The 14,642-nt window shown below is 47.8% G+C and overlaps 1 protein-coding gene across 1 annotated transcript; it reads left to right on the forward strand.

Moving 5' to 3' along the window:
* Positions 1 to 2,406: 2,406 nt before the first annotated feature.
* ATP6V1G1 (ATPase H+ transporting V1 subunit G1) lies at positions 2,407 to 9,871 on the forward strand. Its single transcript, XM_084650111.1, has 3 exons — positions 2,407 to 2,566; positions 5,746 to 5,846; positions 9,094 to 9,871. The coding sequence occupies exons 1-3, from the start codon at positions 2,485 to 2,487 to the stop codon at positions 9,265 to 9,267; spliced, it is 357 nt and encodes a 118-aa protein (XP_084506237.1). The 5' UTR covers positions 2,407 to 2,484; the 3' UTR covers positions 9,268 to 9,871.
* The last annotated feature ends 4,771 nt before the right edge of the window (positions 9,872 to 14,642 follow it).

A 14,642-nucleotide genomic window follows, 5' to 3' on the forward strand; every position in this document is an offset into this window, starting at 1 on the left:
CAGCTCATTTCCCCCTAGAACAGAGCAGAAGCATGTACCAGTCAAGCCCCAAGCTTACAAAAATGTTCTTCCCTTCAGGGCTATGTCAAACCTCGACAAAGTTTCATATTTGTTAAATTAATGATGGTTGAGAGCCAGCACTGGACTAATAATGGGAAGCGAGGTTCAGTATTAACTATGCAGAGATAGCATGTTTCTCCATAATACACAGTGGCAGGTTCATGTAGAATATGGTGGGGAATAAAATCTAGATTCAGAAATGCTTGCAATGCCAATTCATTTGAAATCTGTTGGAAACTGGGCCTTGAAATGTTGGGACCTGTTGAGCCTGTCCCAGCTCAGATTCTCTGACTTTGGAAAGATGAGCTGGCCTGGTGCACCTGCTCCAGAATATCTGTGATGACAGTCAATGGCAGTGTTAGTCTAGATACCTGAAAAAGGCAATTATCCTGCAGGAAGGAAAACCCCCACCATCCATATTGACTCAGGAGGAAGGAAATGTCAGCCTCAGATGGTTTGCCACATGCGAGCATGTGACTGTTGTATTGTTTTAAAGCATTTTACAGCAAGTCTATATTGTGGGTTCATCTCTAATGGGCACTAATTAAAAACATACACACGTCCCTTAAAACCTGCTGCTTCTAACAGATGAACATCCAGGTGGAAATCTTCACTTTCCCTGATTCACAGGACAGTGTAGAAGGAAAGGGATGGTCCTGGACCAGATCCACAGCCCACTGAAGTTAATGGAAGGATTTCACTGGGCTTTGGGTCAGTCCATTTAGAGTGGGAGAGGGGTGGATGGCTCCAGGGAACAGGAATAGGGTAAGAAGCTGCTTTAAATCCGGAGCGGGCATGCAATGGCTGAAAATTGTTAGCATTTGGCAGTTGTTCTGTGACCATGTATGAACTGATTTGGTGGCCACAGCCCACTTTTAAACGGACCAACGTTTACTTCTGAAAATTCATTATTGCAATCAGGAACCCTGGTTGGCAATGGGTACAGAGATGGGTAAAGGGCTGACAGCCTGATCCACCCCATTGACTTTAATGAGAGGCGACCAGTTGCCTTCAATGGGAGTTACATCAGACACCGAGCACGGAGTCCGAATTCCCTTCTTGTCCCCCAAGATCTGTGTAGTGGGAGCTGAGAGGTACATTGGTGGGACAGCGCGCATATGTGTGTTTGCATCTCTACTGCCATTTCTGTTTTGTCGATCACATGAATCTGCAGCAGTCTCCAAGTTTGGTTCAACATACAGTGTTAGGATCAAAGCCTTTCTCCTTATCTCTCCTTTTCATTGAAGTGAATTTGGTGCTGGATTGACAGGCCCACTAACCTCATTGACTTATTAGCCTCTGGGACTGGCAGAAGGTCATCAGGCCAAATGCTCATCATTCCTATTTAGTTCTCTAAATATCCAGCCTGACTCATTGCCCCATGTCCTTTCCATCATTGGAGACAGGAAAGATGTACCAGCAGATACTAATTCCTCCCTGCAGAACTGTGAATCACTGCCACAGCTTTAATTCCTCTATTATGGCGATAATTGTAGGTGTAACTTACACTATGCAACTCTACTGTGAAGGCCAATTCTGGTATTTTCAAAGGGATACAAAGGAAATTAGGTGTTTTCCAATGGGAGTTGGGTACCTAATTCTCTCAGGACCCTTTGAAAATCTCAGACCCAGATGTTCCGAGAAGTTCATAAATTCCCAGGCACTTTTCCGCATTCTGCGTTTCGGGGTTCAGAGCACAGGCCTTTGGAAGCAGTGTGAGTCTCCTTACGTCCCAGCGTGGGACTTTTCACGCAGTGTGATCACACGCTGGCATATTGGTGCTCACACCAACGGGGTCTCATGGCGCTGTGCCGGGGCCAGATTCGGATGTGGGGTGCGGGAATGATGCAGTGCCCGTCAGGGGGACCAGATGCCCCGATTTTCTCGGGGCCGTCCTGGTATTTGGGGCTTTGTTTTATACAGATGCCTATTATCCCCCCCCCCCCGTCCTTGCCCCGCTTCTTCACCCTTGCGCTCTGGTCACCCTAGCCACCCCGCCACGTTCTCCTGCACCCCTGGGTGCTCAGCAGACAGGGCTGCGGCTCTGCCCCCCATCCCAGATCCACCCGCAGCCGGGGGAGGGGGCAAAGCAGGAGGGCAGAAAGGGGTGGAAGGACCCCGGCCATTGTGGGCCGGGGGGGGGGCAGAAGGGAGCTCCCCCCACAGCGATGGGGGGGCGGGGCAGAGGCCAAGGCCCACGGGCGGGGGCGGGGTGGTCAGCGCCCTGCAGAGCGGGGGAGGGGAGGGGGGTTGGGGCGCTGCAGCCATTGGGCGCCAGTGGGGGCGGAGCCTGCAGTGAAGGGGGGGAGGGGGGAGGCTCGCGCGCCCCGCCCCCCCGCTCGCTGTCAGCTGACGGGGTCAGGTGAGCGGCGGCCCACGTGACCCGGCCGGGCCGGCGGAGCAGCGCAGAGCCCGGGTGCCGCCATGGCCAGCCAGTCGCAGGGCATCCAGCAGCTGCTGCAGGCCGAGAAGCGCGCGGCCGAGAAGGTGGCCGAAGCCCGCAAGCGTGAGTGCCCGGGCGGCGGGGGGCCAGGCCCGGGGGCCTCCCCTGCGGCGGAGGGGCCGGGGCGCCCCCGGGGAGCGGGCGCCGGGCCTGGAGCCGGGGCCCGTTTGCCCCCGTGTCCGGTCTGGGGGCCGCTGTGAGTCGCCCAAGGGGCGGCCCGGGTGGGCTCTCGTCTGGCTGCCCCTGGCCCGCGCCCAGGCCGCTGCGTGTCTGTCCGGGCGGGGCCAAGGGGCCGGGGGTGGGGTGGGTGTGTGTGTGTGTGTGGGGGGGGGATGGCTGTGTGGCTGTGTGTGTGTGCGTGTGCGGGGTGGGGTGTGTGTGTGTGTGGGGGGGGATGGGTGTGTGGCTGTGTGTGTGCGGGGTGAGGGTGTATGGGGTGGGGTGTGTGTGTATGGGGGGGGATGGGTGTGTGGCTGTGTGTGTGGGGGGTATGGGTGTGTGGCTGTGTGTGTGCGGGGTGAGGGTGTATGGGGGTGGGGTGTGTGTGTGTGTGTGCAGGGTGGGGTGTGTGTGTGTGGGGGGGGGTGAGGGGTGTGTGGGGTGCGCGTGGGGGTATGTGGGGGTGTGGGAGGGGGGGACGTGGGGCCACGGGGGATCTGTCATGCAGGGACTGAGTGGGTACCAGTCAAGACCCAAGCTTACAAAAATGTAAGGACAGGACCTTCCCTTGTGCGAAGGACTCCTGCAAGGCCGGGTGCGTGGGAGACACGTTGGTTCTGGTTTGGCTCTTGCTTACCAGTGCCCTGCATTAGGTTCCGCTGCTGTAAATTAATTGCAGCTGGCTCAGTGTTCGGGTTTTGTGCTGATGTCCCCTCCCAGTTTGAAGAGTGGGTTGGTGGAAGACCCTGGTTCCCGCTCTTACTTCCCCCTGGAACAGGAGGGTGGGCCTGAAACTCTTAGACTTCCTCTGTCTCACAAGACCGTTTACTAAGCCCAAAGAAGAATGCGATGTCCTGCACACCAGTTACTTGGGAGTAAGGCCGTGACTCTGTCATGGATTCTGTGACTTTCTGTGACTTCTGCAGCGGCTGGTGTGACCGACCCCAGGGCCACACAGGTGGCTCCTGGGCCAGCCGCACCGGCCGCTGCTGGGGCAGTCTCCGGCCACTGTCCCCTCCCCCAGAGCACCGGCAATGCCCCCAGGTGGTGCCTGCCCCAGAGCGCCCATGGCATCTCTGGAGCCCCCCCTCCAGAGCACCCAAGATTTAGTCCAGGGTATATAGTAAAAGTCACGGGCAGACCATGGGCTGTGAATTTTTGTTTACTGTCCATGACCTGTCTATGACTTTTACTAAAAATACCCGTGACTAAATCTTAGTCTTACTTAGGAGTAGAGCTGGTCAAGTTATTAATTACTAATTATCTGACGTCCCTCTCAGCTCATGGAACCTATCTTGATTTGTGCAATTGTATCCGTTTGTACATATTTGCCAAATAGCTTCTGGAAACAGATTTCAGCTGATGTGTTGCTTGCAAGCTTTTTGCTCTTCATGACGTGCTTTGTCACCCAAATCATATGGTATTGTTTCTGATTGGATAACTTCAGCTCTTTAAGCAGGAGACTAGCAGTTGATGAATAACGCTTTCTGGTACAATTTGTTGGACAAATCATCATTTGGTGTAATACATATAACTGTAGAGGTTTGTGAATGTTTTCACAGGCAAACTGGCCTCCCACATGTTTGTGAATAACAAACAATATGACCCCAGGAATAATAGAGTAAACTAGCTAGGTTATTCGTGGAATGGAAAAAAAAATCAGTTTTTCAGTGGCAAATAGGAAAACTTCCATGGCGCTATATATATATGATTTCCATGTTTGAAAAAAAAATCTTCCAAAGATGAACAGGCTGTAAACTAGCACAATGCAGCTTTGCTGAGTCTGCAGACAGGTGGCTCCAGTATCACTGCTGGTAGCTTTCTCAAGCAATAGAGGGATGAATCAAAAGAGTGGTCAGTTTTGTTGCTTTTTTTTCAGGACCCTTTGAGCAGTGGTGAAACTGATCACTGTTTCACACAGCAATATCAACAAAATGCACTTTGCACTTAAAGCGGAAGGTGGCGAGGTTTGTGGTGGTCCTTAGTTCCTGTGGGAGTTCGTTGCACAATCTCGGGCAAGCTCCTGAGAAGGCTCTGTCTCCTGGGGGGATGTATGGGAAAGAGGGGGTGGGTGACACTTCTCCATTCCAGCAGCTGGAGAGGCATTGAAAGGCTTCGGATTCATCAGAAAACTGTTCTACTATCTACAAATTAACATGAAAGATGGTGCCACCAAGCAAGGCCTCCAGGTACTGCTCTATTAGGAATCCCATCAACTGGGGGCTGGACCAGTTTTATTGGCCAAATACTGGCCTTAATTGGGTGGCTCCTCCATGTTTCTTATCTGCCTCTAGCTGGTAGGTTTACTCCCTTGGCTGTTAATGAAAGTGACGTTGTGTATATATATATATATGTTGACTACTTACATAGAGATCCTGGCCCCATCCAAGTCAGTGAGAGTTTTGCCATTGATATAAGTGGAGCTAGGAATTCATCCATGGTCCCAGCCCTGAGGAGTTCAAGGTGTCACATTTTTCAAGACCGGTTTTAAGGACTGCTTCTGGCCTAGTAGCTTCAGCTTCTTACGCTGTTGTATGGGAACTGGATGGCTTTAGTTCAGTTTAATTACAGAAATCTTGAAGGGGAAAAGTTCATATAGCAGCTAACTCTCTTACGGCAGCTGCACATCTGTCTTGCGGCAAAATTAGGATAACTTGACCTTTCTGCCATGCAGATTCACAGTGCTCTGCAATGAGCTGTACTCCTTCTGTAAGCAGAGCCAGCGGCGGAGTGTTTTCTAGCAACATCTGCTGGGTTTGGTGGCTATTTGTTCATTATCAGAGCTCACCAGTTGGAGAGCGTGGCAATGGATCAATGGTACACAAGTGCCCTTCAAGCGCTTCCTGGAAGATATGGAAATACCAGTTATCTGTATGAATTTGGAAGGCTGTGGGAGGTTGGAGAGGGTATACTGCATTCTGGAGTTGATCTCCTGCAGTCTCTTCATAGCTTGCTATAATTGCAAATGCTACAGCAATTGCTGTGAGAGTCCAATAGCTTGGGGGAAAGTGCTGTCACTGTTAAATCTGGCCTGGCTGTTGGGCGTAAATTGTTCCTTAATAAGGCTCTTTCTTTGGAAACAGGAAAGAACCGGAGGCTGAAGCAGGCGAAAGAAGAAGCCCAGGAAGAGATTGAGCAGTACCGCCTACAGAGGGAGAAGGAGTTCAAAGCCAAGGAAGCAGCTGTTAGTTAGATAATTTGTTGCCATCAAATCAGCCACCGGGCTCCATCAGTGTTACTTGCACTGAGATCTGCATGTGATGATGCGGTTAGATCTCTGGGAAATCATGTTTGGCTGCTGCTCCTCTTGGTGGAACGTTCCGCATGGGGTGTTCTGTCCTTGAGCAGTTTCCCTTAATTGCTTCTCTGTGCTTTAACATGCAGCCAGATGTCTTGGTTTATATCAGTGGAAAGGAGCCAGGGCATCAAAAATATTTTGTCGCATCTCGGAAGCTGGAATTTCTGCCCTAGCAGTAAAGCAGTTAATTAACAAGATCATACACTGACCAGTGCTCCTGCGGTCCCGTTCGTAGAGTATAACACTATAAGTTACTCTGGCAACATGCACAGTATGTATTAATGCTAGAAGCAGAGACAATGCTCGTCTTCCTGCTTCCCTTACTAAATCCAGTTCATTCTCACAAATGCTGTTTGTTACAATGGTACCTTGATAGAAGGCACTTGGGCCACAGACGGTATTTAATGCTAGAGTTTATTTGTCTGAAATACTGCTGAGGCCTGGATTACCCTCACCTACTCCCATCACCCAGCCTGGGACACTCGCCACCAGCATGTAGGTCACAACCTGAAGTGTCTGTGCTGGACAGCCCTGGTTCAGCAGCCTGTCTACAGCCCCAGTCTGGCTTCCACCAGCCTGGGCTACTACTTGCAGGGTGAACCCAACACACTCCCAGCCCACAGCTGGGAGAAAGATCTGTGCTCTGCAATGTACAGCCCTCTCCTGGACAGTTCAGAGATAATAAGGTTCATTTGTTCCTCTAAAGAGAAAAAAGCAGTTTACAGCTTATCTGGGGTAAATACACCCTTTCCCTGCAAGGTTTAGAGTAAAAAAGAACAGCCTATGTCCCGTGTTCTCTCTGATTTTTTCCCACCCATGTGCAGAATGAATTGGGTTATGTGCACCATATGGAGGTGATGTGTGACACATCACCTTCATATTGGTGCACATAACCAAATTCATGTGGTGGGGGTGGGGCCGAGGGGTTTGGAGTGTGGGAGGGGGCTCGGCTGGGGCAGAGAGTTGGGTTGCAGGGGTGTGAGGGCTCTGGCCGGGGATGAGGGGCTCTGGGTTGGGTGCAGGGGTGTGAGGGCTCTGGCTGGGGGTGCGAGGTTTGGGGTGCAGAAGGGTGCTCCAGGGCTATGGTGTGGAGAGAGGATGCCCCGCAGCAGCACCTGGGCTGGGGGGAGGGGGGGGGAAGAGGTGCCTCTCCCCACTGCGGCAGCTCTGGGGCTGGAGCCACAGGATAGGCACCCCTCCCCTGGCAGGTTTGAGCTGGGGCTGGGTTCGGGGAGGGATTCCATGGCACATGGGTGGGAAAAAATCACAGGGAACACGGGACATAGGCTGTTCTTTTTTACTCTAAACCTTGCAGGGAAAGGGTGTATTTACCCCAGATAAGCTGTAAACTGCTTTTTTCTCTTTAGAGGAACAAATGAACCTTATTATCTCTGAATGATCCAGGAGAGGGCTGTACATTGCAGAGCACAGATCCTTGGGGGCCAGGCTAGGTTGGGGCTGGGGGAGGGGCGACCCTCCTCCGGCCTCAGCAAGTCCCCCGGGCGGGTTCCCTGAGTGCTGGCACCAAGAAGGCTGCTGTGTGGCCGCCAAAGCTTACAGGGAACTTAGCCTATGTCCTATTGTTAGTTTTTACGTTATGCTATGTAAAAGGAATAAAGTTAGAAAGGATAACAAGCAAATGAAAGTGAAAACATGCGTCTAAAACTTAATCTAGCAAGGCACAGGTTTTGTTCACAATAGTTTCTCACGCCTATATTCAGTTCCCTGAGACTTCAAGCCCCCCTTTGCTTGAAGGACCCATCTTTCTTAGCTTGCAAGAGCTGTGTTTCCTTATGCTTGGCCAGTGCTGGATGCCGAAGATGGCATTTCTCCTTGCTTATGTTGTCCGAAGTTCAATGACTGTTTCAAGAGGCAGGATGACCTCATGCTGATTTTTCCCTTCCTGAGGGCTTCCCATCCCCCTGCTGGTCCTCTATGTAAATGGAGCTTCTATTGTTTCTGTTCGCACCTTGCTTAATTTCACTGTAGGTTGCTGCCATCCCTCATGTTCTGGGGGAATCTTTTTCTCCCTTTTGGTCAATGACTGGAAAGCCTAATATCAATGAGCAGCCATAATTCCAAATGTAGTGTTGGTACATAGAGTTCACAATGATATTAATCGCCAGGGTGTCATAGGCTTTCATAAAAGCTCTCACTCTACACAATTTATAATACAGTAAAGTTGATTCAGTTGTTCGTCACTTGAGGTTCAGCCCCCCTGTCTTTATAGACAAGTAAACCTTTGCAATGGCTTCTTTGAAAAGTAAAACCAGACCAAGGTTTCTCTCCTGCTGGGTGTAGTTGGATCTTGTCTTCTCTCCCACGGGTCTGTTTACATGATATGTAAATACATTCTCATTGTCTTTCAGAGTGCTTTGCAAAGAACTCCCAGGTGGGGAAAACTCCACTTCATTTGTCTAGTGCAGACCTGTTTACCGCCCCCCCACCCCCAGCATGCCTGTTTTAAACACACTTTAGTAATCATTCCAGCATATGTCCATAACTCTTAATACCCATTGCTTACGTACATCACCCAAGAATACTAATGATCAGGGAGTTGTTAGTTTTCAAGTGATACCCCATCATTCCTGTCTTGTAGTGAGGTGACTACAATAGTGTGTAGGGTGTAAACACAGAGGTGCTTAATCTCACAGAGTTGGGGATTTTTGAAGAACATCAAAGAATAGAAGGGATGAATTTGTATTGCAGAAGTGCTTTACATCTTAAATTACATTGTTTGTAAAGGGCTTTGTTTTTTATTTGAAATTATTTTCTTATTGCAGTAGTGCCTAGAGAGCCCTAAACTGGAATCAGGGCCTCGTTGCTCAAATACCTAGAGAGAGAGACCGACCTTGCCCCCAAAAGCTTAATCTAAATATGTAAGGCAGTCTGAGGATGGGAGGTGAAAATAGAGGCACAGAGAAGTGAAGAGACTTGCCCAAGCTCACATGTTGGGTTATTGGTAGAGCTGGGAATGGAACCCAGATCTCTCCCGGTTCCCAGTACAGTCCATTAACCACGAGTCCGTGCACCAAAGGATGTAACTGTTCTGCCATTCTGTATATACACCTGAGCACAACATTTTGTTTGGTTGCCAAGTATCTCTAAGTGGGCTTCTCTCTTTCTTTCTTAGGCTCTTGGATCTCACGGCAGCTGCACCACAGAAGTAGAGAAGGAGACCCAGGTGAAGATGAGCACAATCCAGGGCAACTTCCAGAAGAACAGGGAGGAAGTCCTGAATAACTTGCTGATGTTTGTGTGTGACATCAAACCGGAAATCCATGTGAATTACCGCATCAATGGATAGCGGAGGGGGAAGGAATGGGTCTATGGAAGTGTTAGCAATAACAGCTATGCTTCAGATGAAGTGTACAGCCCTTAGACTTGCTATAGCCCTGTGTGCTTCTCGTAGAGGTGTTAAATTATTTCAGTAAGTTGTAGGCTATCTATCTTGTTGGAGAGACTCTAGTTTACCTTTATATGGATTCAGATCTTATCCAAAGATTTCATGGCCATGTCTCAAATATGCATTAAGTGTGATCTAGATATTTAAGGGGAACGTTAGCATTCTGTGCTTCTTGGTGGGTGTTAAAAATCAGTTTTCCTTGCTCAAAAATGAGGTGAGATGCCGGACAAGTTTAAATTGCAAGCCTCTGAGTCTGTATCTATTGGAAAACACAGCTCTGATGGCCTCATAGAGTGGAGTTTGTTACTGTAGTAGTGTTGGTAACATGAAAATAGGGTTAAGCCCAGTAAGGAAAAAAAAATATTCTGGGTGTGCAGTACTGGCTAGTAGTCCTCAGGAGCTTGTGAATGACTGTGTCTTAAGCACCCTCTATATATTCTACTGTTAACTTGAATTAGAAGCCTGGCACTATGATATTTGAAAGTAAAGAATTTATTTAACTCTGGAGTCTCTTCAGTTTTCTTTTTTTCCCCTACCCTTTTACTTACTATCTGTTGCAGTAGCACCTAGTTGCTGTGTACACACATGGGTCCTCACCCTGAGGAGCTAACAATGTAAATAAACAAGACAGACAGGGTAAGAGGAGAAACGGTCCTAAAGAGATGAAGCAACTTGCCTGAGGTCACACAGCAGGTCAGTGACAGAGCCTGGAATAAAACTCAGGTATCCACTAGACCACTATGCATCAGTGTTCCTCAAAAAAAAAAAAAAAAAAAATCTTCCATGATCACTTGGCGAAATGGAAGCTAGTCATTCTTTCCCACTGTATTCTGGTAATCAGACACTGAATGCAGTAATTATCCTTCCTTTCTTCATACTCCCATACTGATCTCTGCTGTACTGTAATACCCAGGTTGTACTGATTTAGGCAGCATCCTGCTGAGCTTAAGAACAGCGTGGGACAAAATACACTTGTACATACTAGTGTTTGTGTCCTGACTTGCAAAGAAATCGAAGTGCATCAGACCTCATTTAGATAGGCTTCTTGTTTCAGCATTTATCTCTCCATTAATTGGGGTGGTGATAATCCCTAATCTTGATAAAAGCTCTGTAAAGGATGAGTGAGGGAGACCAGCCAGGCAAGGGCTGCTTTTATGGATAGCGTCTCTATAATTAAAGTAAGCAAGAAATGTTCTACTTGATGCAAACCTGTTGCTTGGGAACAGACCAGAAATAACAGCCTGCACTCATAATAGTGTTGTTTGTCAGGGGGTCTAAAAACTCCTACCTCACAAGGGCGCTTTGATAGTGGTTAGGGGAGAGCGCATCAACCCTATCTTTTGTCTTAATTGCTAAGCTAAATTCTCATCAAATATCTCCTTAATAGATTCCTGAAAGAGCCTCTTCAGAAAATCAAGCTATTAAACTGGCTATGAAATTGAAACAACAAGCCCTACCTGTGTCACATTTCAGTGGGCCTGGAAAGGACCAGGACCGTATGATGCCTAGAATTACTTAGGCCTCACTCTTGGAGCCTGTTCCACTGGAATATTAATAAACCATATCAATGGCTGGACAGGTGCCAGCTGACTTCCCAGCCACCCCCCAGGGGAGAGGTGGTTGGCTCCTAGATTTAATCCATTAGTGTTTGAAGCATTTGCTGCTGCTATTGTAATGGACAGATGATGCAGGGTTCCAGTTTTGTATCCTTCATAGAATATTTGGCTAGCTGAATGCTGCAGTATGTACCTGTTATCTGTGGTTTCTCTTCTCTGGTAGACAGTCTGAGAAACAATGGAACTCTCTCTTGCTGTAGTTGTCTGGAAGCACCTCATTAATAATGTCTAGGTGCCCACAGCTGCTTGGTGATGCTGGCTTTTCCTCCTCATTTGTCCTCTTGATTGGGGTGGATTATTTTCTGTTCCACTCCAGAATTCCTCTCTGGCTGGAAATGTAAAGATTTCAGCCATAGGTCATGCTGAGGCTTTAATGCTTTTTAAGAATGCCAACAGCCTTTTGCTTTTCTACCTATTGGCATGCTGTTCCTGAAAAGTCTTATTACAAAAATTATCTGACTGCAAGTGTTCACCAGACAGGGTTGCTTTGTTTGCAATGCAGAAGATTCCTTTGGAATGAAAGATGCATAAACCTTATCCCAATCCACTGTGGGGAAAGGACCCTTAGTGCAATTATTGTTCACAAACTATTGTTCACACAATTACAGGGTGCAATTTTCTGCAGGCAGGGGCATACATTAGACAAAAAGTCTTTCAGTTCTCACATCTGATTCACATAAAATTCCACCTTCTCCCTAATGACTGCTTGATGAATACAGGTGTAGCCTACACCAGCTGCTAACACAATGTTTGAGAGTGAAGTCTGCTTTTCATGGCTCTGCCCACATATTGCATCAGTGGCAGATGGCAAATAGTAAAGCTGTGTGCGCCGGGCTATAGACTGAGCGCAGGTATGGTTGAAGTCCTGTTAATTCTAACAGCAGTTGCATGCCCAGACCAAGAACAGTCTTTCTATAGACTTTTCTATGGTGCCTATTACTGTGGTATTTGAGCATGTCACAAGCACTCTGAAACCTACCATTAATAAATTGCTGTATGGGATTTCTCAGATGAGGAAACTGAGACCCAGGGAAATTAAGGTCATACAGTCTGTAGCAGAGCTTGGGAACAGAACCCACTCCACCTGCTGTCTGCTCTTGTCCAATATTCCTTTCATATGTCTTATGTATGCTTCAGCAATTAAACACTCAAGCTGAAACTCCACCATTTATGCTGGAAATGGCCCACCTTGATTATCATGCACATTGTAAGGAGAGTGGTCACTTTGGATGAGCTATTACCAGCAGGAGAGTGAGTTTGTGTGTGTGTGGGGCGGGGGTGAGAAAACCTGGATTTGTGCTGGAAATGGCCCACCTTGATTATCATGCACATTGTAGGGAGAGTGGTTGCTTTGGATAAGCTATTACCAGCAGGAGAGTGAGTTTTTGTGGTGTGTGTGTGTTTGAAAAAAGGGGGTAGGGGGGGTGAGAAAACCTGTATTTGTGCTGGAAATGGCCCACCTTGATTTTCATATGCATTTTAAAGAGAGTGGTCACTTTGGATGGGCTATTACCAGCAGGAGAGTGAGTTTGTGTGTGTGTGTGGGGGGAGGGTGAGAAAACCTGGATTTCTTCTGGAAATGGCCCAACTTGATGATCACTTTAGATAAGCTATTACCAGCAGGAGAGTGGGGTGGGAGGAGTTATTGTTTCATAGTCTCTGTGTATATAATGTCTTCTGCAGTTTCCACAGTATGCATCCGATGAAGTGAGCTGTAGCTCACGAAAGCTCATGCTCAAATAAATTGGTTAGTCTCTAGGGTGCCACACGTACTCCTTTTCTTTTTATGAATACAGACTAACACGGCTGTTATGCTGAAATCCACCCTTTATGGTTATTTGTCTTGTAGTAGCTCCTAGGAGCCCCCATCATGGACTCATGGTTTTTGGTGCTGTACAAACACAGAACAAGATGGTCTCTGCACCAAAGAGCTTGCAGTCTAAGAACAGTTTAATCGTGTGTGTTTGTGTCTGTCTGTCTACATAAGCATGAAGTACCAGTTTTACATGCATAGGTAATAACATGGAGTGAGCCCAAATCAGCCCTGCTGTGAGTTAGTGAATTTAGTTCAATCTGCACAAGCTTACTCGGTTTGCGGACACCTTGCCTTCCATATTCAGTCAATGCACAGCCTTGTTCTAGCACACTCGTTATGCAGTAGGCTGGTTAGAGGGAAAGGGCTGTATTTCCCACCCAGTTGCCAGGCAGCTTGATGAAAGTGCCGTCTCCTCTCCTCCTCCCCCGGCCCCCCCATATCATCTCACTCTCATCTCTGCAAGTGCCACTTTGGCCAAGTGTCAGTTTTCACGGGTCACTGACATATTGGTGCTGGGAAATTCTGCACTTGGCTCTTTGTTCGGAGGAGCTTCTGTATTAGATAAGCCTGGGCAACGGAAGTCCCCGGCAGTGGTGGTTCCTTGGTGCCTGATTCTCTTTCCCTTTCACCCATGTTGCACTCATGTCAGTGCTTCTGATTGACACCAGTGTGAGGATAATCAGGCCTCTTGTTTTGGAGGTGGGAGGGAATTGAGTGACTGCATGTGGAAGGCAATAGGCTGATATCCTGTGGCTACTATGGAAAGAGGACTTTCTGGACAAGAGCGCTGGTACGTTCTTATATTGTGCTCTGTGCTGCTCAAAACACAACTAAAGACCTGGTTTGTGTTAGGGGGCTTATTCCTTCACCCACTTACTTCCCTGGTCCTTCTCGCATGAACAGAGAGCAACAATACCCGAAGCCCAAAGGTGCAAACAATTCGATGGTTATTGGGGTGAACTTCCAGCAAGCATGATTCCAGTTTCCTTCCTTAGTGTCCCCTTTCCCAGCTCTGACACCACAGAGCCTTACACCTGTATCCCTGTTCCCATTCCTGCCCTTAGGCAAACGTGATTCCAATTTCCCTGTTCCCATTTCCGCCCCCCCAACACACTCCCTGATTGACTGCAGACCATATAGTAAAGCTTGAGTTCTGCTTAGCTATACCTTAACCAATCATTTTACTGAAATTTAACTAACCAATCCTAACATATTGTAACATGATTATTTAACCAATTATATCCCACCACCTTAATTATTTTACACCCAGCAAAATTAATTATACAGCAGACAGAAACAATCACAGAACCAGACAGAGATTATACAGACAAACAACATGGAAATGGGGACTACAATGATAGAACAACACAGAAATGAAGATTTCACATCCTAGCTATTGATAGGTGAGTTCTTGCCAGACAGGATGCTATCAAACTAAGTTTCCTTTTACATCTTCTAGGCACTTCCCTTTCTCTGGAGGCGATAGGCACTATCAGGACAGGAGTGTATTCCTAACAGCCCAATAGCACCTTCTTTCAATGTGACTAGGTTAGAATGTGAGGAGGTGACCGGTCGCTTCCCAGCTTATGGCTGCTTCTGCTGCTTAGCCAAAGGCCTTAGCCTAAGAACAGGGCCTCAACCTGTCACAGTAAGAGAAGGCCCTTACACCTGCAAACAGTGATTTTGATTCTTTCTTTTATACCTCTATAACTAGCTAAGTGATAAGAATACACCTAAATTCTTAGAGTCTAGGCCTTTACAGACAGGCCTGAATATTTATATCCTAACAGTTTGCAGTGATAACTTGGAACTCCAGTTGCAGTTGATGAGAACTGCAAGATGCC

Source organism: Lepidochelys olivacea (assembly GCF_965140295.1).
Source record: "Lepidochelys olivacea isolate rLepOli2 genome assembly, chromosome: 16".
NCBI classification, from domain to species: domain Eukaryota; kingdom Metazoa; phylum Chordata; order Testudines; family Cheloniidae; genus Lepidochelys; species Lepidochelys olivacea.